We start from the raw sequence: 26,682 nt of genomic DNA, 5'->3' as shown, positions 1-26,682 counted from the left end.
CCAAAATGGTAACAAGGTTTCGAGTCGGATTTAAAACTCATTCTTTTTGACTCGCCAGTTGTTAGATACACCAGCTTGTTATAAAGTATGCTTGTTGGATTCCTGTTACGTCAAATAAAACTGCTTGGTAAACCTAGCATAATTTTCCATATTAAACTGAAACGCAAGTTGCCCTTTCCATACAGCTGAATAATAAGTAGGATCCCTTTGGATGATCCTCCGACAAACCCAAAGGAAGGTCGGTTTAAGGAAGGAGACTAAGAAAATCCAATTTTGTTTGAAGGTCTTGAGTGAGGCGACGGATTTTAGCCCTTGGACGGGGTGAATGAAACCCCCCTTGGGTTTTCCTTCTGTTAAGGCACAGCGAAATAAATTTACATTGATCAGATAGTCCAAAGCTTGCTCTACAAAATGATACCATATTTGTTGGTTGCGACGTCATGACTTCAAATGACGTGATTTGACCCGCCATCTTGGATCCGCCATCTTGGATTTTACTTTTTCTTAAAAAGTCAAGAAATAACGGAAATTAAAGGGACACTGTCACCATACCTTTACGAATCTAAACAGGGAGCCTAACTACCACCGTCTTACAGTGTCCTAAAGTTAAAGCTTTACTATTTCATTAATTTTCGATTTTGATCACTTAAGTTCAACTTTTGTTTAATAGAAAAGAATAGATAAGGGTCATGTTGAGAACAAATTCACTCGTATTAATTCATTTTTACAAGTCCCACGCACAATCCTCCCAAAGTTAGGTTGTATCAAGAACACAGAAGACTTCTGCGCTCAGCAATAACCAAAATAAACATTCTCATCAAATTGTAGATAGAGTTCCCTTCCGTCATTGGCTTTGACTCTCGCGAGGTCTGAAGAATTTCGGAGTAACGTTCGATTTTGACCACTAAATGGCTATTTTAAAACAAAAATGTCTGACGAATAACTGGATCATGCTAAGAACATTTTCACTCCAACCATTGCAACTTATCTCTACAGGTCCTACAGTACAGTCCTCTCGAAATTAACTTCCGTCCTAAAACAATAGAAGACTTCTGTGCTTAGAAATAGCTAAAATAGACCTTCTTATTTTGGAAAAGAGTTTCCTTCTTTTATAGGCGTTTATTGTCACAGACCTAAAGACTGAGTGAGTAAGTTTTAGTAGCAATGGGCGGTACACTGTGATTTGGTTTCTGCATATTAGTATAAACTCTTTTTTTCTATAAGAGTATATTTTATGAGAATATCTAGGCAAAAATTTGCGAAATTTTAAGAATATTTTAAGAATATATGAGAGGCTGAGATGTAAAAAAAGAGTGCTGATTTTGTATACGTTGAAAACTTGTAAATACAATACAATTATTAACTAAATAAACGATATAAAATTATTCCTTTCTTTTACAAAAGTAGAATGCTGGTACCTTTCTTCTTTAAAAGTAAGATGTGGCAGGTTCTTAGGGGGTCTTGTTGGGTCCCTCTTCGCGTTTCGCTTGGAAGTACTGGAGCATTTTAGCATTAGTTTTTCAGGAACCAGGATTTTGTAATGCCGTCATGATCAGCTCCAGCATATTTCACTTCAAGCTTAACTTCATACTTTTGTCCTCGCGGCTTTTTTATTTGTTTCCTATCTTACACATTTCAATTTGCGGTAACTAGCTTAGTTATATTTGCTGAGCTTTGTTCTTTGCTTAATTGTTATCAATTCTTTGTATTAAAATTCTGATATAGAGTGTTAATCTTTTGTCCGCCGTCTTGTCTGTTCGAGCTCAATTTTTCAGTTTCATCGTTTTACACTCAATTTTACTTTTCTGCACTGATTTGGGGTTAATTCACATATTCTTAGCCAATCATAATACAGAAATTGTAACTTTTATATTATTACGTCAAGTACATGTGGTACTTCATTTTATTTCAAGGAAAAGTACCTCATTCACCCCTTGAACCAACTCGTACTGAAGCTGTACCACTTGAACCGCTTGAATCCTAACCTTCAGGACGAGATCAAGTGGTAAATACTAAACAAACCTTTTGTAAAAGGCGTCTCTCCTGTATGTATTCAACAAACGAGAAGCCCGCTCGTTTATTTACAAGGTTTCTGTCTTGAGTGTTCTCCTTTACGTATCTGGAGAAATACACGACAAATTAAAAATCTTCCTGAAAGCTATATAGTAAATCCTTTATAGACCAAGCTTGTTCGATCAAATGGCTGCGTATTGGCCTCGTTCTCTTTTGGCGAGTTAATAGAGCTCGACTCCGTCTCGCTCCATAAACACGCAAAAAACGAACTTGGCCAATATCCAGCCATCTTGACCTCACACCCATGGTCAATAACCCATATTTCTCGTCACAAAAGCCGCCGCGCAAATCTAAGCATTCATTTTTTGCTTCTCAGATCGCAGTCCTGAAAGTAAAACTGGCAGCCAAGCATGAAGGGAAAAAAAAACTTAACGACAATCTCTTGTGCTTTTTTTCTGAACAAGCAATACCCTGAATTTTAATTGGTGGGATTTCCATCCTAGGCCTATTGGTTTACATCGCCAGGTCCGGATCTTTCAGGAAATCAATTAGAGCATAATGGCAACGAGAAAAGAAAACGTTCTTTGTTTTTTAGCTTCGATCACGTTTTTCTTGTGAATAAAATAATTCAAATTATATGAATTACTATCGCAGCACCTGGGCCTTCCAAATAACCCGAACCTTTTGAAAGGATCAATTCATGGTGAAAATCATTCGGTGCTGCAAACTAAAGCATAGTGCATCCTCATTTGCATTTTATTTGAACCGAATTTTCCGGTTGATTGGGAATCATCCCTTGTTAATTTTAAGTACATGAAATGCGAGTTGTCTTTATCGTCAAGTTTGAAAAAACATTTGTCAGCCTCTCTCAGAAGACAACATTATGGCTATTTGCGTGCACTGTGGGAGAAGCTAATAAACCAACAATCTGATTGGTGCTTAGTATGATAATTGATTTTACTTCCTGGACATGAATGAAGTCATCCTCAATTGTTAAATGTACTGTAATAGTACAGAATATAACAGGTAATAGCTTTAGATAAAACTTTAATTTAGCACTGAGTGTCAGGGTGGAAGAATGCCTAACTCGACAAATGCGAATGTTTCTACCGTGATGGAGAAAAGTTATTCTTTCACACCAGTACCAAGAAGTCTCGCCATCGCAGTCCTCGTGATGTTGTCGATCTTGATTTTGGCGGGAGCTTCTGGAAACGCTTTCGTCTGTAACCTGCTTCGAAGACGCCGTGACCTTCGCAAAGTACCTCACTACCTGCTCGCAAGCCTTTCTTTGACTGGTATTCTAACATCGCTCTTCGGTATGCCGTCCCTGTTAACAGGAACGGTCGTCAGTTACCTTCAGGCTGGCCATTTATCATTCGCTGAGATATTGTGTAAAATTGGTCTTCCTTTTTCTGTCGGTTGCATAGCGCTAAATGCGTTAACTATAACTCTTATGACAATAGATCGCCACGATTGCGTTGTTCGTCCATTCCGTCGTCGGCTATCAACGGAAAACGTTAAGAAAATTCTGCCACTTACTTGGCTTGTGGCCTTCATAATTACTGCTGTACTCCTCGTACTTTTAAGAAAAGAGACCTCTGTTTGCTATACCTGGTTTCCTTATAACCAGCCTAAGTCTTTTCGAACGAAACAAGGTAAATTTATCCTAATTTACTTAACAGCAATTACACAACTAGGTACGCAAGCGATCGTGCTAGTGATAATTACTTTCTTTCGTGTCATTAAGACCTTACGCGCGCCAACTATTCTACAGTCGGCAAGTTCATCCTTTCATCAACGCCAGGAGAGAAAACTTACATATCTGACGTTAAAAATCTGTGGAACTTACATTTTATCCAGGTTTCCATTGATCATTTGCAGCATTGTTGCACGCAGCGAAGAATTTCAAGGGCAGGCGCTCAACACCGCCATGCTTCTGACAGCCACGACGATGTATTCTCCTTTCGTGTTAAATCCAATTCTTCATTTCAGAATGCTCAGAGTCAGGCAGCCAAACCTTGTTGGCCATTTTGTAAGTCCAGCCGCCCAGGCACGACCGACGGTAGAGAATATCCGAGCAGACGGGTTAGCCAGCCTGAACGAACGAAATGTTACTATTTCAGCCACCTGAGGTTATTGGAAGGAGAACTTGTTTCCCCCGAACACACGATACACGAAGAGTCACAGTAGAGAAATGGACAGACCAACCTCGTCTTAAATTAAGGATATTCCTCCCGAGAAAGGAAACATTTTGATGAGTCGTGATTATTAATCGACTACGTACCCGGCGCTAGTCTTTTGCTTTTCCACTATCATTGAATCGAAAATTTGTTATCTTAATCATTCAATAAATCAAGTCAAGAATCAGGGATATGATAGATTATTATAAACAACTTCACCGAAATTAAGGTTTATGCAGTTTTCGGGTAATTTTTTCAACCGAAATTTTTAAAGCTTCAAATACGTCAACAGTCGATCAATATAAGTAGGTAAGAGAGGGCTACTGAAATCGACGATCTGGAGAAACAGCTTTTATTTTCATATCGGCGTATCCTTGAGGCTGTAGACGATTTGAGGCGCTGATAAATAAGCCCGCGACCTCACAAATGTGGCCTCTCTGTCGTTTTGTTTATAAGGGTGCCAATGAGAAATGAACATTGATGGAAACTGCCTTAATTTAGGAGTGGGCGACCCAAAATCGTGAAAATGGGGCATTTTAATATCTGTTATTATTGCCAGCTTGCGCAGGTTGTTCTTGTAATGGGCAAATATCAGTCGAATTTATTTGTTTTTAAAAATTCTTTTGTGGGGAGGCTTTTTTTCATTTCCTTTTCTGTTCATTTATTTGTCAAGTTTATGGATAGAGACGTGGGCGAGTGTCAAGAACCTGCAAGAGCAATAACGAGACAAAAGATGTCCCCTGACTGACTTAGGAAACACTAAGCTACCTCAACAAAACATTTCTTACTGATGTATGTAAAAGCGCTTTTAAAAATCTTTTCTCAAAAGGGCCGCCACAACAAATTTAATAATTCATTTTCGTCATTGTCACGCAAAGTGAAAATTGGCCGCCAAACATGGTGGAAAACAAACTTTTACCTGATGACAAACGTTTGTGCAAACTTTTCAATAAGCAATTTTCCGAAAGCATAAACTGCATTTTGCCGGGAAGCAGTTATAAACAATTGAACTCAGATGACAAAAAGGCCTTTCTTGATTGTGTTTTCTTTTGAATAGAATGATTGAAATGATCGATCACTATTCAAGTAATAGCAGTTGGCCTTGAGTTGAGTGCCCGAAGGGTCCCTGCTGCTCAGGAAATCAATTAAAAACTAATTCTAATGAGATAAGAAAACGGTGTTTCTTCGAGCCACCCACCCCCCCCCCCCCCTCCCTTTTTTTCAAAAGATCAGTTATTACCGCAGTTAATGCACCTGGGCCTTCCGGATAACGCAAACTTTTGAAAAGATCAATTCGTTTTGAAAATCTTCCTGTTGCGATTGGGCAAGCTAAAACACAATGCAAATTCATTTTATTTTATTTGCATTGAATTTTCCGGTACATGGAAGACGGTCCTTGAGAAGAGGAATACGTTTTTCTGATTGTGAATAAAATGATTCAAATGATTGATACTTTTCAAGTAATAGCACCTTGGCCTGAGTTGAGGCTGAGTTGACGTGGTTTTCAAATGTTTCAATAAATTTGAAATTTAGGGATTACGTTGAATATTAATTGATCTCATTGAGGGCCAAGTTTAAAAAAATCATCGAGTGTGTGTGTTCTTTTGTTTTTACATTCCCGTCCAAGTACACAATTCGAGGGTCAATCTTTGATAAAAAAAAAAGGTAAATAACACCCCACATCACTTAATATTCAAGCCAATATTTCAGAAAATAAAACAAAGGGTTTTCTCCGGGATCTTTACTGGAGGTAATAAGATGTTGTAAGATTCATTTAGTACCAAAATACCATTAACTGAAGTCTTGTAGCCATAGTTTACAATAACATTTAAAAACACCTTGAAACTTCAATCGCAATTTTCTTGAAAACGCTCTGAGAATTTTACCTTTTAAAACTGTGCCATCGTCTAGACAACTATGTCAGATCGTAGATCCGACCTCTCATTTCCAAAATTACCCCTTAATGGTAAGCTATTAGGCCTCGTGAAAAATGCCATATGACGTCCTAATGTTTCCGTGGTAACTTAGATCTTGGTAAACGCGGTATGTTCATTTGAAACTGAGTTTTATCTTTCTCTAGCACGCCGGTAACGGTCGACTTTCTGTTGGATTGATAATGGTGATACTCTAGTCGATCAAAGGAGAAAAGTATCGTTACTCAAAACTCCGTTCGAGCCACCTTAACTGACGTGAGAAGTTTTATGTTAGCCTGAGTAGGATCCTCTACACGTGAGGCGCTGAGAGATAAGCCCAGGACCGTAGGGCGTTTTCACTGTCACACAATAACAAATAAAATCAAAAACCATTCAGTGGATAAATTCAAGAAATTGTGATATTATAGAAGATAAATAAAGAAGACATTTCGTCAAGTTTAAGGTGTGTGCGCTGTCGCAAAGTTGAGATATTCGTCGAACTGTTCTGCGCAAATTTACAAAGCCTAATATGGAGCCGCCATGTTGGTGTTCCTCTGTGGGACACCAATATGGCTGCCGGAAAATGGTGTTAACATTTGGAACTTAGGACACTGATTAATATAACTGCACTGAACACACAAACATTTAAATAAGCACTTTTCCAAATACTTCAATGTCTTAAATGGCTAAAAATCACGAGGTAAATACATGGTTTTCAACAAACGCGATCATAGCTTTTTGTCACGCACCGCCATAACTCTAAAAACATCAGATCGAGGTTGGTCTTGATGCGGACGTCTCGGAAAACAGACTTCCGTTCGAGAGTCCATCTATAAATAACTTGACCAGGAGTCTCCCTCATTTTCTCTAGAGCCCATATAAGGGGGTACCCCCCCCCCCCGGGATATTTCCCTCTATTAAAGATTCTATGACGTGAACAGAATAGCAACGTAATATGAACAAGTTGAGCCTCTTATGGATACACCACTGCTTTCGGAAACCGAAACATTCCGTACAGAGCTATAAATAAAATTCAATTCATAACAAAATAAATAATAATTCGTTTTTGTTATTGCGCTCAGTGGTTTTGAGCAGCGAGCTCGTCGATTTCGGCTATTTTGCATCACTTAACCTAGGATGCTTTTCTCAGTTCGCGTTCTGCATCGATATAAACTTGGCATTTATCATAATGGCGAGTGCTGGAAAATCGAAAATATCATCGCACTCAAGATAGTACGTATACCGGGCAATTAACTCGTTACTTAACTAAAGATATCATAACATAAAGTTTTGGTCACCTACTTAGGGTACAAATGTTGTCACCGAGTTACTAGATTGTTTTCCAGTTTCAGTTATAAGACTATTTTTTATTAACGTTGCAATTATTATTATTAGGTTATTTTCCTACATTTGTTTGATTTCTTTAATTTACACATCTCATTTTGGTATGTGTTAGTTATATCATTACCACACATTTCTCTTAGCTAAATTAATCCACTCCCTGGCCTTATTAGGTTTAGAGCCTGATTATTCTATTATTATACATTGAACTCACTATCTCTTTTCTGATTGGCCAAAAGCGTACAGTGAATTTTCGAAATCAACGCCTGTGACGTCATCTAGCTGCAGATTATACGATAATCACGTCAAGGACACTCAAGGTCACGGGTTATCATGTCATGTATGACCGCGGTGCATGATTTCTAAGGGTAATCATGTCAAGTTCGCACGCTTTCTGTTGCTTGCCGTCAGTGAAGAAGCAAACACATGACTTCCTTTTCTTCTTCTCGTTCAATGTATAATAAACCAGTTATTAGATTCGGTTTTTGTGATATCCAGAATAATCAAGGTCTCGGTGAAGGTTATCAGCCTCATCCTTCGGTTTCAACTAATAACCCCTACCTCGGCCTTGATTATTCTAGACATCATCTAAACCGCATCCAATAATTGTTTACAATCTGTAATAAATTGGCAACTACTTGGTCAGCAAATTCAACTGACTTAGCTGGTTAATCTAAGCAACAACACTTGCAAGTTCTCAAGTCAATTAAGAACTGGTTTCGTCCAGATATTTAATGCGCAATAACCTTACGTTGTTACTTCCCATTATTTCCTTGTTACGGAGAGATAAATCTGCAACACGTCTTTCTCGCTGTGGTCGATTCCGAAAAAGTGCAAGTACAGCTGATCTGTATTCTGGCTTGCGGATAGCGTATAATATAGGATTTACGAGGTGGTTGGCGTAATAAAAAGCCAACATTACATTAAATAAATGAAAATACTCTGAAAAGGACAAGTCCTTCTTTACTTGACTGCTAAAAACCGAACGTAATATAATAAATGGCAGGTATAGAAGTAGAGATACAACAGTCACAATCAACAATGTCATGGTCAGTTTTCTTTCTCTACTGGCTGCACCATGGCGTTGAAGCTGCGCTCCCCAACGGACTTTAATAACAATGGACACGTAAGAAACAAAAATAATCAAAAGGCACAACCCAATAAATGAAATCAATAAGAAATAACGCGTGGAAGGTTCTCCATATTGAGCAAGAAGGGCATGGCCAATTACCACGAAGCTGGTTGTAACCCAAACAACGGCAATTATTATTCCGTACACCGATTTCTTCAGCAAGCGATGCATGAACGGGCGATATGTCGCGTGCATCCGTTCTAAAGCAATAATAGTGATGTTTGATAAAGAACTAATAGGGAAAAACTGGGAGGATGTATCTGGTATATCATTTGCCCAACCTTCATTTAAATGCGAGTTCCACACATCACAAAATGTTCCAACCGAATAAAACAGACCATACATAACAAATCCTCCAGCCAACATATCTATGACCGCCAAATTTATCAACAGATGCGTGCTTCGCATGCGGAAATCAGGTTTTTTTATAAAAACAATTATCGCACAGAGGTTGATTGTTACTATAGCAATAGACTCAACTAAGCCTACAGTCATCCAGGGTATGCACTCAGATAAAGATAACTTCTCAAAGTGGTGGTCAAAAGACGTCTCAAAGCTGTGTTGAGACATCTTGAAGCTCTATTCTCTTTTTGTATGGCTGTTCGAAGTAATTACCCGTCTGTCTGTGGAGAGAAGCGAATTCTTGTTTTAAAGATCTTCTACTACCTGTATAAGGCAGGCAACTGACAGGAATTGAACTTAGCTCACATCAACGTGTAGATTATATTACTTATCATTTTATTATTTGCAGATTATGTTGGTTATACAGCCCGACACCTTCATCAACGCATTGCCGAACACGAGTATTCGGCCATCGGTAAACACCTTTTAGAAGTGCACGGTGACAAAAATCTTCTTAATGAGGGCCAATTTCTTGTTCTCAAGAAGTGCCAGGGGAAATTTGACTGCCTCGTTTACGAAATGCTATTCATCAAAGAACTGAGGCCTAACCTTAACACTCAGAGTGACTCCTTCAGTGCTAAACTCTTTGTTCACCTTATAGCATATTTCTATGTTACCTTTCTTTTTAATGAACCATTGTTTTTCTCGTGTTTATAAAATATTCATACTGGTTTTCTTTTACTTGATAATAACGTCCGACAACGTCCGACAACGTTTTTAAGAAAAGTTTTTTCGCAGTTTTTTATAGCTAAACTGCTTTGAAAAAGTCGCTTCTTTTTAATAATAATAATCATAATAATTTATTAATTTATATTGCGCGGTTGTGAACATGGAAATTACATGTTTAAACGCCTGTAGAAACGCAGGGATTTTATAAATCGAGATAATTTTTTCGCTGTAGTAATCAGGGAAACTACTAAATTTTATTAAATGAAAAAAATTTGGGGGGGTTAGTGGCGTTTTAACATTCAATGATCAAAAGCGCATTACAATATTAAAATATGCTAAATATATGTACATAAACTAAATTTAACAATAATAAAGTAATTCAAACGTTAAAGGCTAAGAGCTAACTTAAAAATAAATGTTTTAAGAAAAGATTTAAAAGTTAAAATACAATCAATATTGGGCAGGCTTACTGGGAGTGCGTTCCACAGTGTAGACGTAGCTACACTAAAAGATCTATCACCAAAAGATTTTTTTTCGTTTTCCCGGCTGGATGTAATAGAATAGTGCCTGAATTAGAGTGCAGTGAATAGACAATCATTTGTCTAGCTTCGATTCGTCCTCCTTATTCGCACAGATCTCTAAACTCATTTATTTTCGCGGCATTTGCGCGGCATTTTTCTGGCTCCACAATATTAAGCAAATAAGTAAATTTTTAGCTAGAGATAAATTAGAAATGGTTCTGCATGCTTTCGTCACAAGCAGAATTGACTATTGCAATGGACTTCTTTATGGACTTTCAGATTGTAAAATAACTAAACTGCAGGGAGTACAGAACGCAGCAGCTAGCTTACTAACTTCGAGCCGCAAATATGACCATATTACGCTTGTTTCGCAAAAATTACACTGGTTGCCTTTTAGGTAAAGAATACATTTTAAAATTTCACGGAAAACCGTCGATTCTACATATCCTTTTAATCGATTTAAAGAGGAGGGATTCTCTCGAAAAACAAGTGCAAGTTTTCGCCTTCTAAAGATTTATAAACATATCACACCTTCTCAGAGAGATATGTCAATTCAAAATGCCGCCAGCCAATGGAATAACATGTACAGAACCCCTAGCGTTCACAGTATGGAAAGTTGAGCTTCGCAGTAAAGCAATCGCGTTTCACGGTCACGTTTTAGGCCGGTGGTCAACAATATAGGGCAAAACGGGGAAAAGCGATGCGCAACAAAACAAAAAGAAACCGAGGAGCAATTGCTGAAGCGTGATTACAAGAAGGCACTCTTGACGGACATGAAATCTCAAATTGAAAGTATTTGATATAGGATCTCTGCATCAAGCCATATGCCGCGAAAAGGTCGCTGAGGAGTACATGCCTTGAAGGTTTATTAAACCTCTTTTTCCCAATAACTCGCGCTCGTTTTAATCTTTTACTTTCATTTTTTGGAAAATGCAACTTGAATAATGAACTTTAATTTGGTTGGAAAAAAGAAAACTTGGAAAAAGTAGCCCCGCGAAGGTTTGGAGTAACCTTAAGTATTTAATATTTGGTCTACTCGTCGGCTGCAAGACAAACACATTTGTAGCTCTATTTTCTCTAGTGCTGTAAACTGTTCGGTTATAGTAACATTTTTTTAAAAAAATTTTTCCCCAGTTTTAAGATCCCCCGAATATCGGCTCGTTGCCTCTCAGCGATCGCAATTGAATACAGGTTTTCTATAAAACCAGCTAACGTCAGGAATTCTTTAAAACGTATCATTTGATAGCTACGGATCTTCTCCGCCAGGAGCTCCGATAGCTTAGCAGTTTTTTTATTTTAATCTAACAGTTTAATACATATTTGACTTACCTTAGCTGAGCAAAAAGATGTTGATGCTTCCTATCCTTGTCGATGTAGCATCGACAAGGTTGTTGTTCTCGGCAAGCTTTCCAGTGTTCCTTAAATAAATGCAAATAAACCAGCTGGAAACACTCGATTAAAAGAGAAAAGAAAAAAAACATTTCATATAAAATAAACAGGTCGACTATGGGGCGACTATATTACTTGGCCATTATTTTGCTAAATTTTATGTTATTTAGTAATTCGCTTAAGTGTCTTTGCGATTTATAAATCACAAGCGGTGTGACATTGCGATTTATATATTCATAAACCGCAAGCAACCAACGTACCTTTGCGATTTATAAATCACAACCAACGTAAATGTGTGATACGTAAATCCCAAGCTGCGTAAACTGTGCAAATCCGCTGCGATATATCAATAGCAAATATCTGCGATATGTTAAAGTGTACCTAACCCCAAAAATGTTTTTTCGCTAAAACGAATCTAGACTTTATTTGAAGCATTTGGGCGAAGAAATTTTTGAATTTGGTTGAATCCTCGCTTTTCTATGCCCTTTCAAAGTCGCGCTTGAAGTGTTTCACGACCGCGTTTTAGGGAGCTGGGGCGGCGGTACCTGATGACGTCTACCCAGGAACCAAACACAATAGCGCCTCAGTCAACACTCTGTATTTGCTCGAGAAAATGGAACACAAAACTGATCGTTCCGATGTATTTTGGCACTAAAACGTCCAAGTTTTGTCTCAGAATCATTTCTTTTTCGTCACTGGAGTCAGAGGTAAGTTTCGATTCGGAAGACTCCGAAATAAACTTCGATCTAGCACGTTCGACAACCGTGAACTCACTGCTTAGAGCTTTGAGAGCAATTTACAATATTTCAAGCGACGAAGGGGAAGACTTCTTTGCGGACGAGCTGCTTGTATATTAGGAATGGAAAGCTAGATACGAAGTGGAGGAGCAGGCAAACGAAAAGTAGGAAAGAAAACTCGAGGACTGCTTTGGATGGTAATTTCGTCAACTAAACATAAGATTCCCACGCGTGTTTATAGCCCGTTTACATTTGTCCTTAGCGAGAATGTATTTTGTCAAGGTGTGATTGTTCTGTTAAATCCAGTTTGTGTTTTACTTTCAGTTGAATGCTTCATGTTTATAAGAGCGACGTACGTGTTGCAGTTTTGGAGACTTGATGACCTCCAAAACATTGGCTTCGATCGATTGAAAATCGTATTGTTTGGACCTGTATTTTTGAAGCTGCGGGAAGCAAGGCGGAAGGAAACATTTCATACAATTACCGATTTCACATTGTCACACGTTTTAAGTCGTAACTCCAAATAACCAATGTAAATTGTTCTTAAAGCTTGCAGTGAAATTCGTCGGATAAGCGAAAAGGATGTGTTCCCTAAGCGGTCCGCAGATAATGTTACGCGGTCATATTTTTGACGCTATTGCACAGAATCTTTGTCGCACTGCTGATTTCCAAACCTTCGAAAAACTCTGTGAGTCAAAAAATTTTGTTATCATGTAATTCTAAAGGATTAATCTTCGACTTTCATCTAAATCGAAAGAGAAATAAGTGTTGGTTAGCGGCGCACAGTTGCGATCTATTTACATACCAGTATAACGCTTCTTTATCATGATCAGATCACACAACTTTGCCGGTTATGTTATAAATACTGCGGGATTGGAAGATACAGGTTGTCGGTAGTATTTGTACAAATTGCTGGTTAGCTCTTAGCAGAAAATTTATGAAAATAGCGTTCGAAAGTCTGCGGAACAAATTCTACTGAGAGTTCTTCAATGGTTCTCACAGATTCAGTTCGCTTGTTTCGGTTCAACAAAATCAACCATAGTTTACGTCTTTATTGCACCATTAGCCGATCATCGTCAGTAAATTGTACAGCATATCTTTCTTTAAATCTGGAATATTGCTGCAACAGCCGATAGCGCCTCTGGAAGGCGTTTCAGCGCACTTTTCGAATGTGTATTGCACCATCCCGAAGGAAATGAGAGGACGTGAGATATCCAACCTCCCTGGGTAGACGTCACAAGAGCCGCTGGACCCATTCTCCTCAAACTCGGTCGTGAAACAAAATGGCGGTCTTTTGGAGCTATTTTCGAGATTTCGCCGGGGCACAAAAAATCGAGGATTTAACGGAATCCAAAAATTTTTTCGCAGAACTATTTCAAATAACAAGTAGATTCGTTTTAGCGAAAAAACATTTTTGGGGTTAGGTGCACTTTAATATTTGCGCTTAGTGCCTGGGGATGCAAAGGGTCGTGGCACCAGGGCCCCCCATAGCGAGTTGGTGGCCCGAAAGAGGGTTTAGGTGCTTGGACGGTTGCCACCGAAATTGCAACCGCAGTGAGGCCCTTTGCACCGAGTCACACCGACGAAAACCGGTGGAGTAAGAGGTAAGGAAAGGAACGGGTAAAAAAAGAGGAGGGGGAGGAAGGGGCGAAAATGAGCAGGTTAAACCCGGTGGACGACAGCTACGCGTATACAGACCAAATCGCGAGACGAACGTACCAGGCGAAACGCCCCCCAACGGGACTTGTGGCGAGAGCGAGGTTGAAACGAGCCGAGGCCTGGGCGCAGGCCCCTCCTTTTTTCTCCGTTCCTTTCCTTACCTGTAACTCCAGGGTTTTCGTCAGTGTGACTCGGTGCAAAGGGCCTCGCTGTGGTAGCAGGATTCGGCTCGCAGATTTGCGATTTATATGTGGCACATGTGCGATAAATATCGCGCACCTTCGATTCATATCGCACCAGATTTGCACATTTGCACTGTTAAGTCGGCACTAGTTTCAAGGTTAAGTCACTTGCGATTTATAAATCGCGAAGGCACGTTTCCTACTTTTTATAAATCACGCAGGTCCTTGAAATTGTGATTTATAAATAACAAGCGCAGTAAAATTGGGATTTACTAAATATTATAATAAAGTTTCCATATAACGCGCGCTCTGATTGGCTGAAACAGCGTGCTTTATCAGAGAACAGAGCACGGGTTGATGACGGTAAGTTGGCTTCCAAACTTTTGCTTCGGAATTTTGACAAATTTGACCCAAATTAAACATCCCCTGTGACTCAGACAAACGCAGTGGAAGCGAGCTATTTTTCTGCAGAAAATATGGCTCACAGAGACCATTGTTAGCAACAGTAGTGTTAAAACTGTACTAAAATAACAAGTTTTGCTAGATTCCCGCCAAAAACATGTACAGCTGTAGCGAAATAAACAAATTCTCAACCTAAACAGTGCTTCGATAAAGACATTATATTTGTTACGAAGGTAGAAATTATACTAAGAAGTAAAACAACGACAGAAAACAACAATTGAACTGTTTCTGTTTACGATAAGAAGCTTTATTTTTGTGAATTTACAATTAAAAATGGTCACTTGCTCAAACAACACACTTACATGCAGTGTAGTAACGCTCGTTCTCGGTCATCTCAGCAAAGTAAACCGACGAGTGGTCAATGCAAAACTTGCTCTGATATTGTCTTCTGTGCTCGGAGTAGAGCCAGTGGGAGCCGTTAAGTCTTTCTAACTTTTACACTAGTTCGGGCAACCTTGCTGCATGCGGCTACAAGCCGTAAATAACTGTAGCTCCTTTCAAATTCAACTCGGCATTTCGCATTTTCATCCACAAGCTTTGAGCTGCGCGTTTCGTAATTTCCATTGCAAAAGTGCTCGTTTTCATGGGCCACAATACGGCCGGATTCCTCTGGACTATAAACTTTTACCTGCCTTTAGATCCGTATTTAAAAATTAACTTAAAAGCGAACTTTGAAGGCATCGTTCTTCTCTCGAAAGCCGCTCAAACTACTCGAAACTGAAAGCTTAGCTGAAGTCCACTTTGTGATTGACAGCTGTCGCTTCGTTAGCCAATCAAATTATTTGAACAATTCTAACAGGGATTGTGATTGGCTTATTTTAGCGTGCTTTATCAGAGAACAGTGCACGGCTGACGCCACTTTTGCTCGTTTGGAAAATAAAGTTTGGTTTGAAAATTCAGCCGAATGCGTGGGGAAATTATCTGATTCTTTATCATAAAACAAATAAAGAAGCCTCGACTGTGCTCTGTTCTGTTGTAAAGCACTTAGGAAACGGTAGAGCACTCAAGAAGTAGGGAAAAACACTCGACTACGTCTCGTGTTTTCCCCTACACTTCTTTCGTGCTCTACCGCGTCCTGCGTGCTTTACAACAGAACAGAGCACAGTCGAGGCTTCTTTATTTGTTAAACATGAAATTTAGAAAAATATTAGCTGAATAATATTTTTACACTTAACGCCCCAAAGTCGACGTAACGGCCACCTGTCCACAACGACCACCTCTCTACAACGTCCACTGTTTTTGGTCCCGGCAGACGGTTCATTCATTCAGTGTTATTTTAATCTTTCTATAACGGCCACCTCTCCACAAACGCAACGGCCACTAAAGCGCGTCCCAACTGCCAAAAAAAACCTCTCGTCAACGGCCCTTTTAACCAGTGACTGACGAAAGGTGATAGATCTTTTGCGCCAGCTGCACCCTTATTATGGAATAAGCTATCACTAAACATCAGAAAAACAGACAATTTTATAACTTTTAAATCTCTTTTAAAACCATAGTTATTCAAAGAGGCTTACAGTATAAACTGACATTAATAATGATATTGGAAAATTGTTTATAATGATGATAGATGGAGACAATCTTTTACGTTATTTAATTCTTTTGTTCTTCTAATTTATTTTATCACTCATTGTGATGCATTTTTTATTTCGATGAAAATATGATTAGAATTGGGATTATTATTTTCATTTAATTTTTTTATTTGTGAATAGTCTTATAATATAAATAATTTTGTAAAGCGCCTGGGATCATATCCACATCGTAATATGTGGGTATAAAAGTGCTATTATAATTACTATTATTATTATTATTATTATTATTATTATGAAATATTTCTGAATTTTTAATAGATTTACCAGATTTAAGTTTGTATGAAAAAGTACTCCATAAAGTTTTTTATTTTAAAAAACATATTATTATTGTTATCAATATTATTATTATTATTATTATTATGTAAATTGTTACTTTTTCAAATTATTGTTGTTACTTTTATTTTTAAATGTTTGACATTCTTTTTAAAGAGTTATCTTCTGTGTTGTAAGATAGCTTTAGATAAGGCTCAAATACTCAACGCAACGTTAAACACTGTCAACACAATGTCCGACATAAGCCAACTCACATGTTCGCGAGATGTGGGGAGGCCCACGAAAACGTAAGGGACTCCACAGAGGGGTACCCACAAGTTAATATTACAACATCTCCCCTCTAACAGGATTCAAGGAGTCTCTGGGGCTTTTTAACTTGTCGCCCGGATTTGGTTGTAATAGGTGATCGTTCTGCATTTCTTGGTCCTTCTGCTGATTCCATTGGTTCTGGTGCTGAGTCCTTTATAGAAGGTGATGATGGACATATTGGAGAGTCAGCACACTGGGGACTTGAAGGAGGATCATGCAGCCGTGGTCTCATTGGATGATCATTTGGGACTGAGATTATCTGCCTTCGTTCATCCTGTACTAAGTATGATCGTGGCAACACTTCTGCTTTACGCCATTCTCTATCTCTATTTGGCCGAATTCGCACCTTGTCCGCAGCTTCAAGTGGAGGCAGATCTCTACTCTGTTTGTCGTAATTCTTCTTAGAGACAAATTGACGTAGCCGCAGCGCTTTCACTACTCTATCAGGATCCACTGCCTGCGGTAATAAGAGACGTCGATGGGTTGGTATCATTGTGCGTGTGCGCCGACTCATCAGCAGCTGTGCAGGTGACACGCCGATATCTTAAAATGGAGTGTTGCGGTACTTCAACAGCCCTTCAAAAGGGTCTTTTTGGTCAGCTGCAGCCTTCTTCAAAATGCGCTTTGCTGTCTGCACTGCTCTCTCCGCTGCACCATTTGATTGGGGGTACTCTGGAGAGCTCGTTGTGTGGCAAAAACTCCAATCTTCAGCAAATTGCTTGAACTCATGAGTGCTGTCGAATAGATTCCTGGCATTGCTGTATTGGGAACCATTATCGCTCACAACCTTATCCGGGACTCCAAACCTTGCAAATATTTTCTTCAGGTTGTTAATGACACAGGTGGCAGTGTTCTGACGCAGTAATTCAATTTCAAAGTATTTTGAATAGAAGTCAGTGACCAACAAGTATGTTCGGCCTCCATATTCAAACAAGTCAGTCCCGACTACCTGCCAAGGTAATCCAGGGATGTCATGTGGATGCAATGACTCTCTTTGTTGTCGGTTGTGGAAGGCATTACAAATTGAACAGGAGCTGACTTTGTCTTTGATCTGGGCTGTCATTGAGGGCCAGAAGACGTAATCTCTGGCAAAGCTAAGGCTCTTACTTTCTCCCATATGAGCTCCATGGATTTCATCCAGCACCTCAGCCCTCAGTGGTCTTGGGACGACTATTCGGTCTGATTTAAACAGCAATCCATCCTCCACACTCAGCTCTTCCTTAAAACTCCAGTACTCTCTAGCAAGCTCATCAACCTGTTCTTTCTCAGACGGCCACCCTTTCAAGACATACTCCATCACTACTCTCGAGGTTTCGTCAATGCTGGAGGTCTCCTTAAATCTCTTCAGTGTGCTGCTTTCAAATCCGAGCTCCTCAATAAGATTGATTCCAATTACATCTTCTGGTTCACTGACTGGCTCCGTATCACTGAGAGGTGCTCTGCTAAGACAGTCTGAGATGACTTGCTGTTTTCCAGGGACATATCGCACATCAAGATCATACTTGGTAAGTTTCAATAGCATCCTTTGTAGCCTGTGGGGAGCATCATTCAGAGACTTGCGGAAGATAGACTCTAAGGGTTTGTGATCGGTCTCTACAATTACTCTGCGCCCATATACATAGGTGTGAAATTTTTACATACATACATACATACATACTTTATTGACTTTCCCTTTAGAGGCTTTTCAAAGACAATACAATAATAATTTAAAACTACTTAAAAACTCTAAGATTCATTAAGATTAATTAACTAGAATTAGGAATCTATAAAATCCTTAATAAGTTGACGTTTAAGATAAAACTTAAAAGCAGATACTTTCTCGAGAGTTTTTAGAGAGCTATCCATGGAGTTCCAGATACTGACTGTTCTGTAGTAGAACGTTCTCTGACCACTGGCAGACTTAAAAAGAGGAATGTTCAGCATTTGTGAACTTCTTGTGGCACGACCGCTTATTTCTCCTCGCTTACTGAACTGGGAAGACAGATACTCCGGCACACGAGATGTTAGACATTTGTAGGCCATGATAGCGCTCCTGAAATATAACTGAGTCGCGACTGGTAGCCATTTAAGCTCTTTTAAAACTGGTGTGATGTGATCATATTTGTGTGTACTGGTCGCAATTCGAGCGGCAAAGTTCTGAATACCTTGTAATTTATTTATATTACTTTTTGATGTATTCGCCCACACGTTCGAACAATAAAAAAGTTTACTAAAAACTAAAGTATTTATAATAGATAGTAGGGTGCATTTGTCAAAAACATGCTTTGTGCGGCTTATTTGACCGAGACAAGACATACAGGAGGAGACAGTTTTGGTAATGTGTTCGTCATAGGTCAGGTTCTTGTCCAAAATCACCCCAAGATCTTTAGCGGTGTGCTCCGGTACGAGTTCTCTTCCCATGAAGGTGAGGCTGGGAGTGTCCAGTCTGGAATGCATTTGCCTGCTGCCAAACACCATGAGTTTAGTTTTGCTTGGGTTCAACAATAAATGGTTGTTGGAACACCATTGGCCTATTCTATGCAAATCAACTATTAAGTCAGCAAAGGCGTTTACAGTATCTTTCATTTTGAAGGATATAACTAGCTTAGTGTCGTCCACATAGCTCTGGACGCTGCAATTCTGTGGGGCTGAAGAAAGATCATTTGTGTAAATGCTAAATAAAAGTGGTCCCAGTATACTTCCCTGCGGAACGCCACAGACTATGGGCAAGGGCTCTGACAATGTTGAATGGATTCGAACCACTTGTCGTCTATCATTAAGGTAGCTACCAAACCACTGGATAACTGGGTCTGAGGCGCCTACATCTCGCAGCTTCAAAATTAGGGTTTCGTGGTTGACACTGTCGAATGCCTTACTCATGTCTAAGAACACTACCGAAGTCAACATCTTCTGGTCTATCGCTTTAAGAATAGTGTCGGTTGTTTCTATGACAGATGTTTCGGTTGAGTGCCATTTTTTGTTGCCGCTTTGGGTCTTTGTTAACCTGTCGTTTAAATGCAAGTAAGAAGTGAATTGATTATGTACGACCTTTTCACACACTTTTGATAAAACTGGTAGAAGAGAAATTGGTCTGTTGTTATTTGCCAGTTCGTGGTTTCCACCTTTATGGAGAGGTGTCACTTCAGCTAATTTCCAAGCTGTAGGAAATTTGCATGTTTCAATAGAAGTGTTGATAATAGACGTAATTACTGGAAGAATCGGGTTTAGGCAGTCCTTCAAAACACGAACAGAAATCTTGTCGATCCCTGGGGCTTTGTTTGATGGCATTGATGATATTATGCGTTCAATCTCGCCACTGCTTACGGTATTCGAATGAAACTGCTCGCATGAAGGATATTGTCTTGGGACAAAAAAATTTCGGTTGAGTGTTATGTTGCATTCATTAGCCAATGACTGGATTTTTCAACGGAACTCTGGCCAACAGAAACGAAAAACCGATTAAACTCATCTGCAACAGTTCTGTTGTCCTTGCTGAAGATTCGCTGGGATTTGGATTTTCTAGGAATTATTTGGCGGATTGCTTTCCAAATATTGTTTGTATTGCCTGGGTTTCTTTGAATCTGTTCTGTGAAGAATTCTCGTTCAGCAATTTTAATTTCTCTTTTAACCTCCTGTCTTAAGTTTCTGTAAGCCGTCCAAGCCATAGGATCATTTCGTTTTCTTGCTTCTTTGCGCCAATCGTCTCTTGTTTTCATCAGCGCACGAATGTTATCAGTTACACATGGATTTGGCTTTCCGCGGACTTTAAAGGTTTTAATCGGAGCGTGTTCGTCGAGTATAGAAGAAAAAAGCAGATTGAATACGTGAAGCTTATCCTCGACCTCATCAAAAACATCTACTATTGACCACGGTGCTTTTGCAATATCATCATGAAATGTGTCGGCCTTGTAATGCTTGTAGCTTCTGGTAGTGATATATACAGGTTTAGAGCGCTCTTTCTTTAGTTTTAATGTAATGTAGACTAGGTCGTGGTCGCTGATCGCGCTTTCCAGAACCATAACATTGTGAACTTGCTTAGTATCTGAAGCTAGGATTACGTCCAAAATTGAGCTGGTGGTTTCCGTTACTCGTGTTGGCTTAGTTATGAGTTGTGAGAGATTGTAGGAGCGGCAAAAATTTAGTAAGGCTTTCGTCTCGGGATTGTCGTCTCTCTCAAGACGACAATTCATATCTCCAAGCAGGTAGATAGGCACATTAAACGACGAAGCATAAATAAAGGTTTCAATTAAGTCAGAGTCAAAACATGACAGTGGAGTATTTGGTGGTCTATACGCGGTACAAACGATAAACGATCTTGATCTTTTGTGCGCCCCAGACGATTGCAAGCAGCTCTCTCTCGATGTTTGCATACCTTTTCTCACAGTTAGTTAGTGTTTTGGATCCGAATGCAACCGGCTTGCCGTCCTGTAGGATCACTGCACCAAGGCCTTTACTACTTGCATCTACATTTAGCACTGTTTCCTTGCTGTTGTCAAAATAAGCTAGTGCAGGTGCACTCATGATGACTGATTTCAGATTGTCGAAGGCCTCTTGTTGTGGCTTTTCCCAAACAAATGCTGCATCTTTTTGGGTAAGTTGCGATATGGGTTCTTGTATGTCAGCCTTGTGCTTGATGAATTTGTCCAGGTAATTCACAGTTCCTAGTATGCGAAGTACACCTTCTTTGTCTTCTGGGGGTGGCATTTCATTAATGGCTCTGATCTTCTCCGGATCTGGTTTCAAACCTTCAGATGAGAACAGGTGTCCAACATAACTTACTTCTGGTACTCTAAGCTTCACCTTTTTAGGGTTGAACTTCAATCCTACCTCCCTGCTCTTGTCAAGTACTCTTCTCAATTTGTCATCAACTTCAAGCTGATCTTTACCATGTATCAGGAAATCATCCACTATGATTTCAACAGGAACCCCTTCAAACAGTCTGTCCATCTCCCTTTGGTAGATTTCAGGGGCTGGTGAGATACCAAAAGGGAGTCTTGTAAATCGGTATCGCCCCCACGGTGTGTTAAAAGTCAAGAGCTTGGAACTCTCCTCATCTACGGGGAGTTGCCAGTATCCACTGCATGCATCAAGTGATGTGAAACTCTTTGCACCTGAAAGTCGGTTTGCAACTTCTTCTACGGTAACCATTGGATAATGGGGTCTTTTCAGGGCCTTGTTAAGATCTCTTGGGTCAATACAAATTCTGACATCATCCTTTGACAGTGGAGTGTCCTTTCTTTTATCCTTCACCTTTCTTTTGTCAATAACTAGCATTGATGAGACCCACGACGTAGGCTCATCCTCTTTCACGATAATATCATCTTCTTCCATCTCTTTGAGTTTCTCTCGTGCTGGCTCCAGCATAGCAACTGGAATTTTCCTGGGAGGGTGAACAACTGGGGGTACTGAAGCATCAACTTCCAGATGTACTTTGTTTGGAAGTGTGCCGGGTTTGTCACTGAAACAATCTGGGTACTCCCTCAATATTGGGTCCTTCTGGAAGATGGTCTGGTCTCCACGTGCTCTTGGCGTATCCGGCATGGCTGGATTAGTTACTGGTGTATCTATCAGTTGGAGATTCATAAACTGAAGGACTTCTAAATCCAAGCAGGCATCACATCCCAATAAGGGTGTAAAGTTCCCGTCAACAACAAGGTACAACAGGTTCATTTGACGATTCTTGTATTGAGTTTGAAGGCGTACACAGCCTCTTGGATGAATGGGCTTAGTTGCAAGCCAGCCTTTCAAGGGTTGCTGAATCTTTTGGAGAGGTTTTTTGGAGATTTTCTTATACAGATGAAAGGGTATGACGGTAGCCTCTGCACCTGTGTCTGCTTTTACTTCAACATTGTGCCCTTCAATCTTAAGAGTGATAAGGCTCTTTGTTGATTTCCTGGAATCGGAAACACTGTCCAGTTCAATAGATCCAAAATAGGTATGTACCTCCTTATTCATATTCTGAGTGTCTAGGTCTGGTGGACTTTCTTGTTGCACTAAATCAACTTTCGTACCTTCTTTTACATTCCCTGGGCACACTTGGGCAAAATGACCTTCTTTCTTACACTTTAAGCACTGTTTTCCAAATGCGGGACAACGAGATGGTCGAGTAAATGGGTGCTTGTAACCACAAAACTTACAAGAACGAGCAACTGTCTTGTCAGCTTCTTTTGACTTTCTAAGAGGCTGAATTCCTAATGAATGCTCAGTTCCAGCACTCGCTTGAATGTTGAACTTGAACTTTTGTAATTCTGAGGCTTCAAAGGTACGACAATAATCATGAGCCTGCTGTAGGGTTAGATCAGGTTTCTTTAGAAGTTCCCCTCTCAGCTCATCAGATAATACACCTCCCACAATTCGATCTCTTATTAGCGAATCTCGCAGTTCGCCGAATTCACATGTTAGCGACAACCGTTTCAGTTCGCTGACAAAGTTATCAACTCGCTCTCCCTCTTTCTGGTTACGCTTATTAAACACTAACCTCTCATAAATGACATTCCTTGCTCCCTCACAGAGTGCCTTAAATTTGCTGCAAACATCCGCATAACATTCTTTGTCTTCTCCAGCATTATAAACAAAATGACTATATTCTTCAATCGCTTCGGGTCCAGCACAGTGAAGTAACATGTTTACCTTCAATTTGTCTGGTTTGTCATCTTTGCTTTTCGCCACGAGATAAATTTCAAACTGCATTAAAAACTTTCTCCAGTTGTCCGCTGCGTTTGCATCGAGCACCAAAGGACCTGGAGTTCTCGTATCTCGCTCAGCCATCGCGGTTTGTAACTCAGCCAAGCCCTGATAAACTCCTTGCAATCTCTAAAAGGTTTTCACTTCTGACACCATGTTGTAAGATAGCTTTAGATAAGGCTCAAATACTCAACGCAACGTTAAACACTGTCAACACAATGTCCGACATAAGCCAACTCACATGTTCGCGAGATGTGGGGCGGCCCACGAAAACGTAAGGGACTCCACAGAGGGGTACCCACAAGTTAATATTACAACATTCTGTATATTATTTTGTATATTAAACGTGTTGGATTTTTTAAATTATAATTATTATTATCATTATTATTATTATTATTATTGTTGTTGTTGTTGTTGTTGTTGTTGTTGTTGTTGTTGTACAAAGCCCCATTTTGAATTGTAAAATGTCAGGAAACTTGATCCATACCGCGCGTCGTTGGTCTCTGTTTTTGCTACGTTTTAAAGATCTAGTTTGATTGTGCTAGTTATTTACATGTTACACTAAGCTTTTTTTTAAACATAAAAATGTCGAACCCCAAGAATAAAATGTATAATATTACACCCGAGGTTCGACTGTATTATAATTACGCACTATCACGTTTCTCGTATTTCATTAAGTTATAGAGAAAATTTCGGCCTCCAACTATGAATCAACTATGCTTCATCGGATCAGGAAACCATCAACGGGGTCTTAAAACCCAAATACTTAAATACAACCAAAGACACCGTTGCTGGTCTACTGTTGATCGATGTTGAAGACGAGGCTTACGAACGTAATCAATTTGCCAAACAGTATTTTAACCACAATAATTCAAATTCTTCTTTCTCCTCGCAGACTTCACTCCATCAGTGGGCTCCTTTATACCTCCAAATGATCATATACACTAAAGCTCACAAAAGGGACCACTGATGGTCCAGTGCTGTGGCACATTTGATGCTTTCTATCTTTGTGAAAGACACGTGGTAGAATCAGCTAGCGAGGTTGTTGTTTTCGGTAAGCGTTTCGAATGCAAATAAATTACGTCTCATGTAAAATTAACAAGTCAACGTAAAGGCTTTGCATATGTCAAGAAAACAGCTTTTCAAGTTGTTACCTGCGAAAGTCATTCATTTAAGTCTGCAGGGTTAATTTTTCAGTGAAATGTTTTGAATCGACAAAGCCCTGACTTTTAAATTATCATTACGTGGACGAATAATCTTATAAAATGGACTGTGATTGTAAAAAACAGTTAGATATTGTTATTGTAGAACAGTCTTTTAAGTTAGTTACATGTAAAAATGTCCACAAAAAAGGAAATGCATAGGATAAAGAAAAGAAGGAGCGCCTAGCTTTTGAAAACTACTGATTGATTATTCAAGGAAATGTAATAATGAAAATACCTACACGTTTTGAGTTTGTGGCAGGTAATTGAACCACGTTATAGCTTTATCAACAGAGCAAGACGCACACACGTTTTCTATTTAGTTTAGCTAGGCAGGTAAAGCCAGTTCAGGTTACTACTGACTTTCAAAGGGCAAGGTTTGTTAACATGTGGAAAAGAGTTTCTTTGCTCGTTGTATAGCCAAAACACTTATTTACAGCAAAGTTAATAGAGGGGAATGGTTATGAAATGCAACAAAGTTCTTTTTACGCTGTATGTTTTTGTTCGCTTTTTTGGGCCTTGACCGTGCTCAGACCACAACAGTTGTTTACTTCTGACTGACTATAAATTTAACTTAATAAATTTAATATCTGGTTTTATCTGGGGACTTGAAATACAAAGATTTGCGTCATCTGTTTACATCGAAAGAGTTATGCGTTTTTGCGTCGTTTAAAGGAAGATTAGTAAATCTTGGAATGACGGTCTGTAAACAAAGTTATTTTGAGTTTTTTGAAAAGACGGAGAGAGAGGACCACTTGGATAGTATGTGATAAGAAACACGGGGCGGATAAAACAAGGAAAGACGAAGAAGCACGAACTCACGCTAACGGCAAAGGCTCATGGTTTAACCAACCTTACAAACAGATTGAACGTACAATGCTACAACAAAAGCATACCCTAGTAGGTGCGCGTTTTGCTCCGGGTCGCCTGTTGAACGCCGCTCTCTTAGTCGGTTTCCCTTTGCTTTTTTCTGGTTCGCTGACTCACAACACCTTCCGTTAGATCTCAATTTTTCCCTTACTGCAAATCACTTTGACTGCGAAATTGTATTCCCCTGTAAATTATAATGAGTTATTGTTATTGGGACTGCAATTTGGAGTGATAAGATTGTGTTCCATTGGTCGGCGACATGGCCGCGCTGATAACATCTTTGATGTGCTGTATCCTGGCTGTCATGAGGTTGACAAACTTTATAATTCGAAACCTTGGGCTTTTTTTGCCCGGATTCCCTTACCTTAGGCTAATTAATAGGATACGTTGATTTGATGGATTTTTATGAAACTTGGCCAAAATCTCCTTCGATTATCAATGCGCCAAAGCGTTTGAAGCGTTTTTTGGATATTTCTAAGACTTCCTCTCTTAGACCTTCTTATGTGACGACGATCGGCAAATACACCATTCGCGAAGGTTAATATTGGTTTTCTCAGTGACCAATAGGAATATCAAAAAATGCTCTCTCCCTTTTTCTGTCCAACACCTACTGATTGCACTATGTATTTTGTTTGGTCGTACGTGCGAACAAACAAAGCAGGTAATTCAATTTAAAAAAACCACATGGATATGGTTTTATGAAACCCAACAAGTTCTTTGTTGTAAGTTTTTGTTTGCTTTTTTGGCTTTGACCGTGCACAAAACACAAAAGTTGTCTACTTCTGATTGAGAAACAAACCAATAGAAGCGCTTTGGTTACGTGTTTCATGCATATATTGCGACAGCGCCGCTAAACAAACGATTGTACTCTATGACGGCAGTGTACCTTCCAACATAAACACAGCCGTCTTTGTTTGCTCCTTTGATGTTTGCGGGGCTTCATTATTAGAAAACATTGTCAGTTTAGCATTAGAATGGTTATTGAGCTCGCTAACCAATTTATTCTGATTCTAAATTTATTAGAGTTATACAAGAGCGGATGTTCTCCCTGGCCAAACGGACTCGCAAGTGGACGCAAGTTGAAAACTTGGGTCTACTTGCGACTCCGTTTGGCCAGGCCTTGTCTCAAGAGAAGCTTTACGCTCTAAAAAACTTCTGTCCGGGAGGTCTTTTAAT

General features: G+C 39.5%; 2 protein-coding genes across 2 annotated transcripts; one reads left to right on the top strand and one right to left on the bottom strand.

Annotated features, from left to right (window-relative positions):
* The first annotated feature begins 3,068 nt into the window (after positions 1 to 3,068).
* LOC149117339 (neuropeptide Y receptor type 2-like) lies at positions 3,069 to 4,382 on the top strand. Its single transcript, XM_089279372.1, has one exon. The coding sequence runs from the start codon at positions 3,092 to 3,094 to the stop codon at positions 4,142 to 4,144; it is 1,053 nt and encodes a 350-aa protein (XP_089135498.1). The 5' UTR covers positions 3,069 to 3,091; the 3' UTR covers positions 4,145 to 4,382.
* A 3,070-nt stretch (positions 4,383 to 7,452) lies between these two features.
* Positions 7,453 to 11,754, bottom strand: LOC149117338 (uncharacterized). The gene is made up of 2 exons (XM_089282999.1): positions 11,501 to 11,754; positions 7,453 to 9,202 (listed from the first exon to the last, which is right to left on the bottom strand). Exon 2 carries the CDS (start codon positions 9,147 to 9,149, stop codon positions 8,154 to 8,156), a length of 996 nt encoding a protein of 331 aa, XP_089139125.1. The 5' UTR covers positions 9,150 to 9,202; positions 11,501 to 11,754; the 3' UTR covers positions 7,453 to 8,153.
* Positions 11,755 to 26,682: the final 14,928 nt, after the last annotated feature.

This window comes from Orbicella faveolata, unplaced genomic scaffold, assembly GCF_042242905.1.
Source record: "Orbicella faveolata isolate gen_17 unplaced genomic scaffold, um_ofav_v1 contig_12, whole genome shotgun sequence".
NCBI classification, from domain to species: domain Eukaryota; kingdom Metazoa; phylum Cnidaria; class Anthozoa; order Scleractinia; family Merulinidae; genus Orbicella; species Orbicella faveolata.
The sequence above is the reverse complement of the archived record's forward strand: the minus strand, read 5'-3'. Positions and strand labels throughout refer to the sequence as shown.

Excerpts from the sequence above, each read along its gene's own strand:
- LOC149117339 (XM_089279372.1), top strand. The coding sequence starts at position 3,092 with ATGCCTAACTCGACAAATGCGAATGTTTCTACCGTGATGGAGAAAAGT.
- LOC149117338 (XM_089282999.1), bottom strand. The coding sequence starts at position 9,149 with ATGTCTCAACACAGCTTTGAGACGTCTTTTGACCACCACTTTGAGAAG.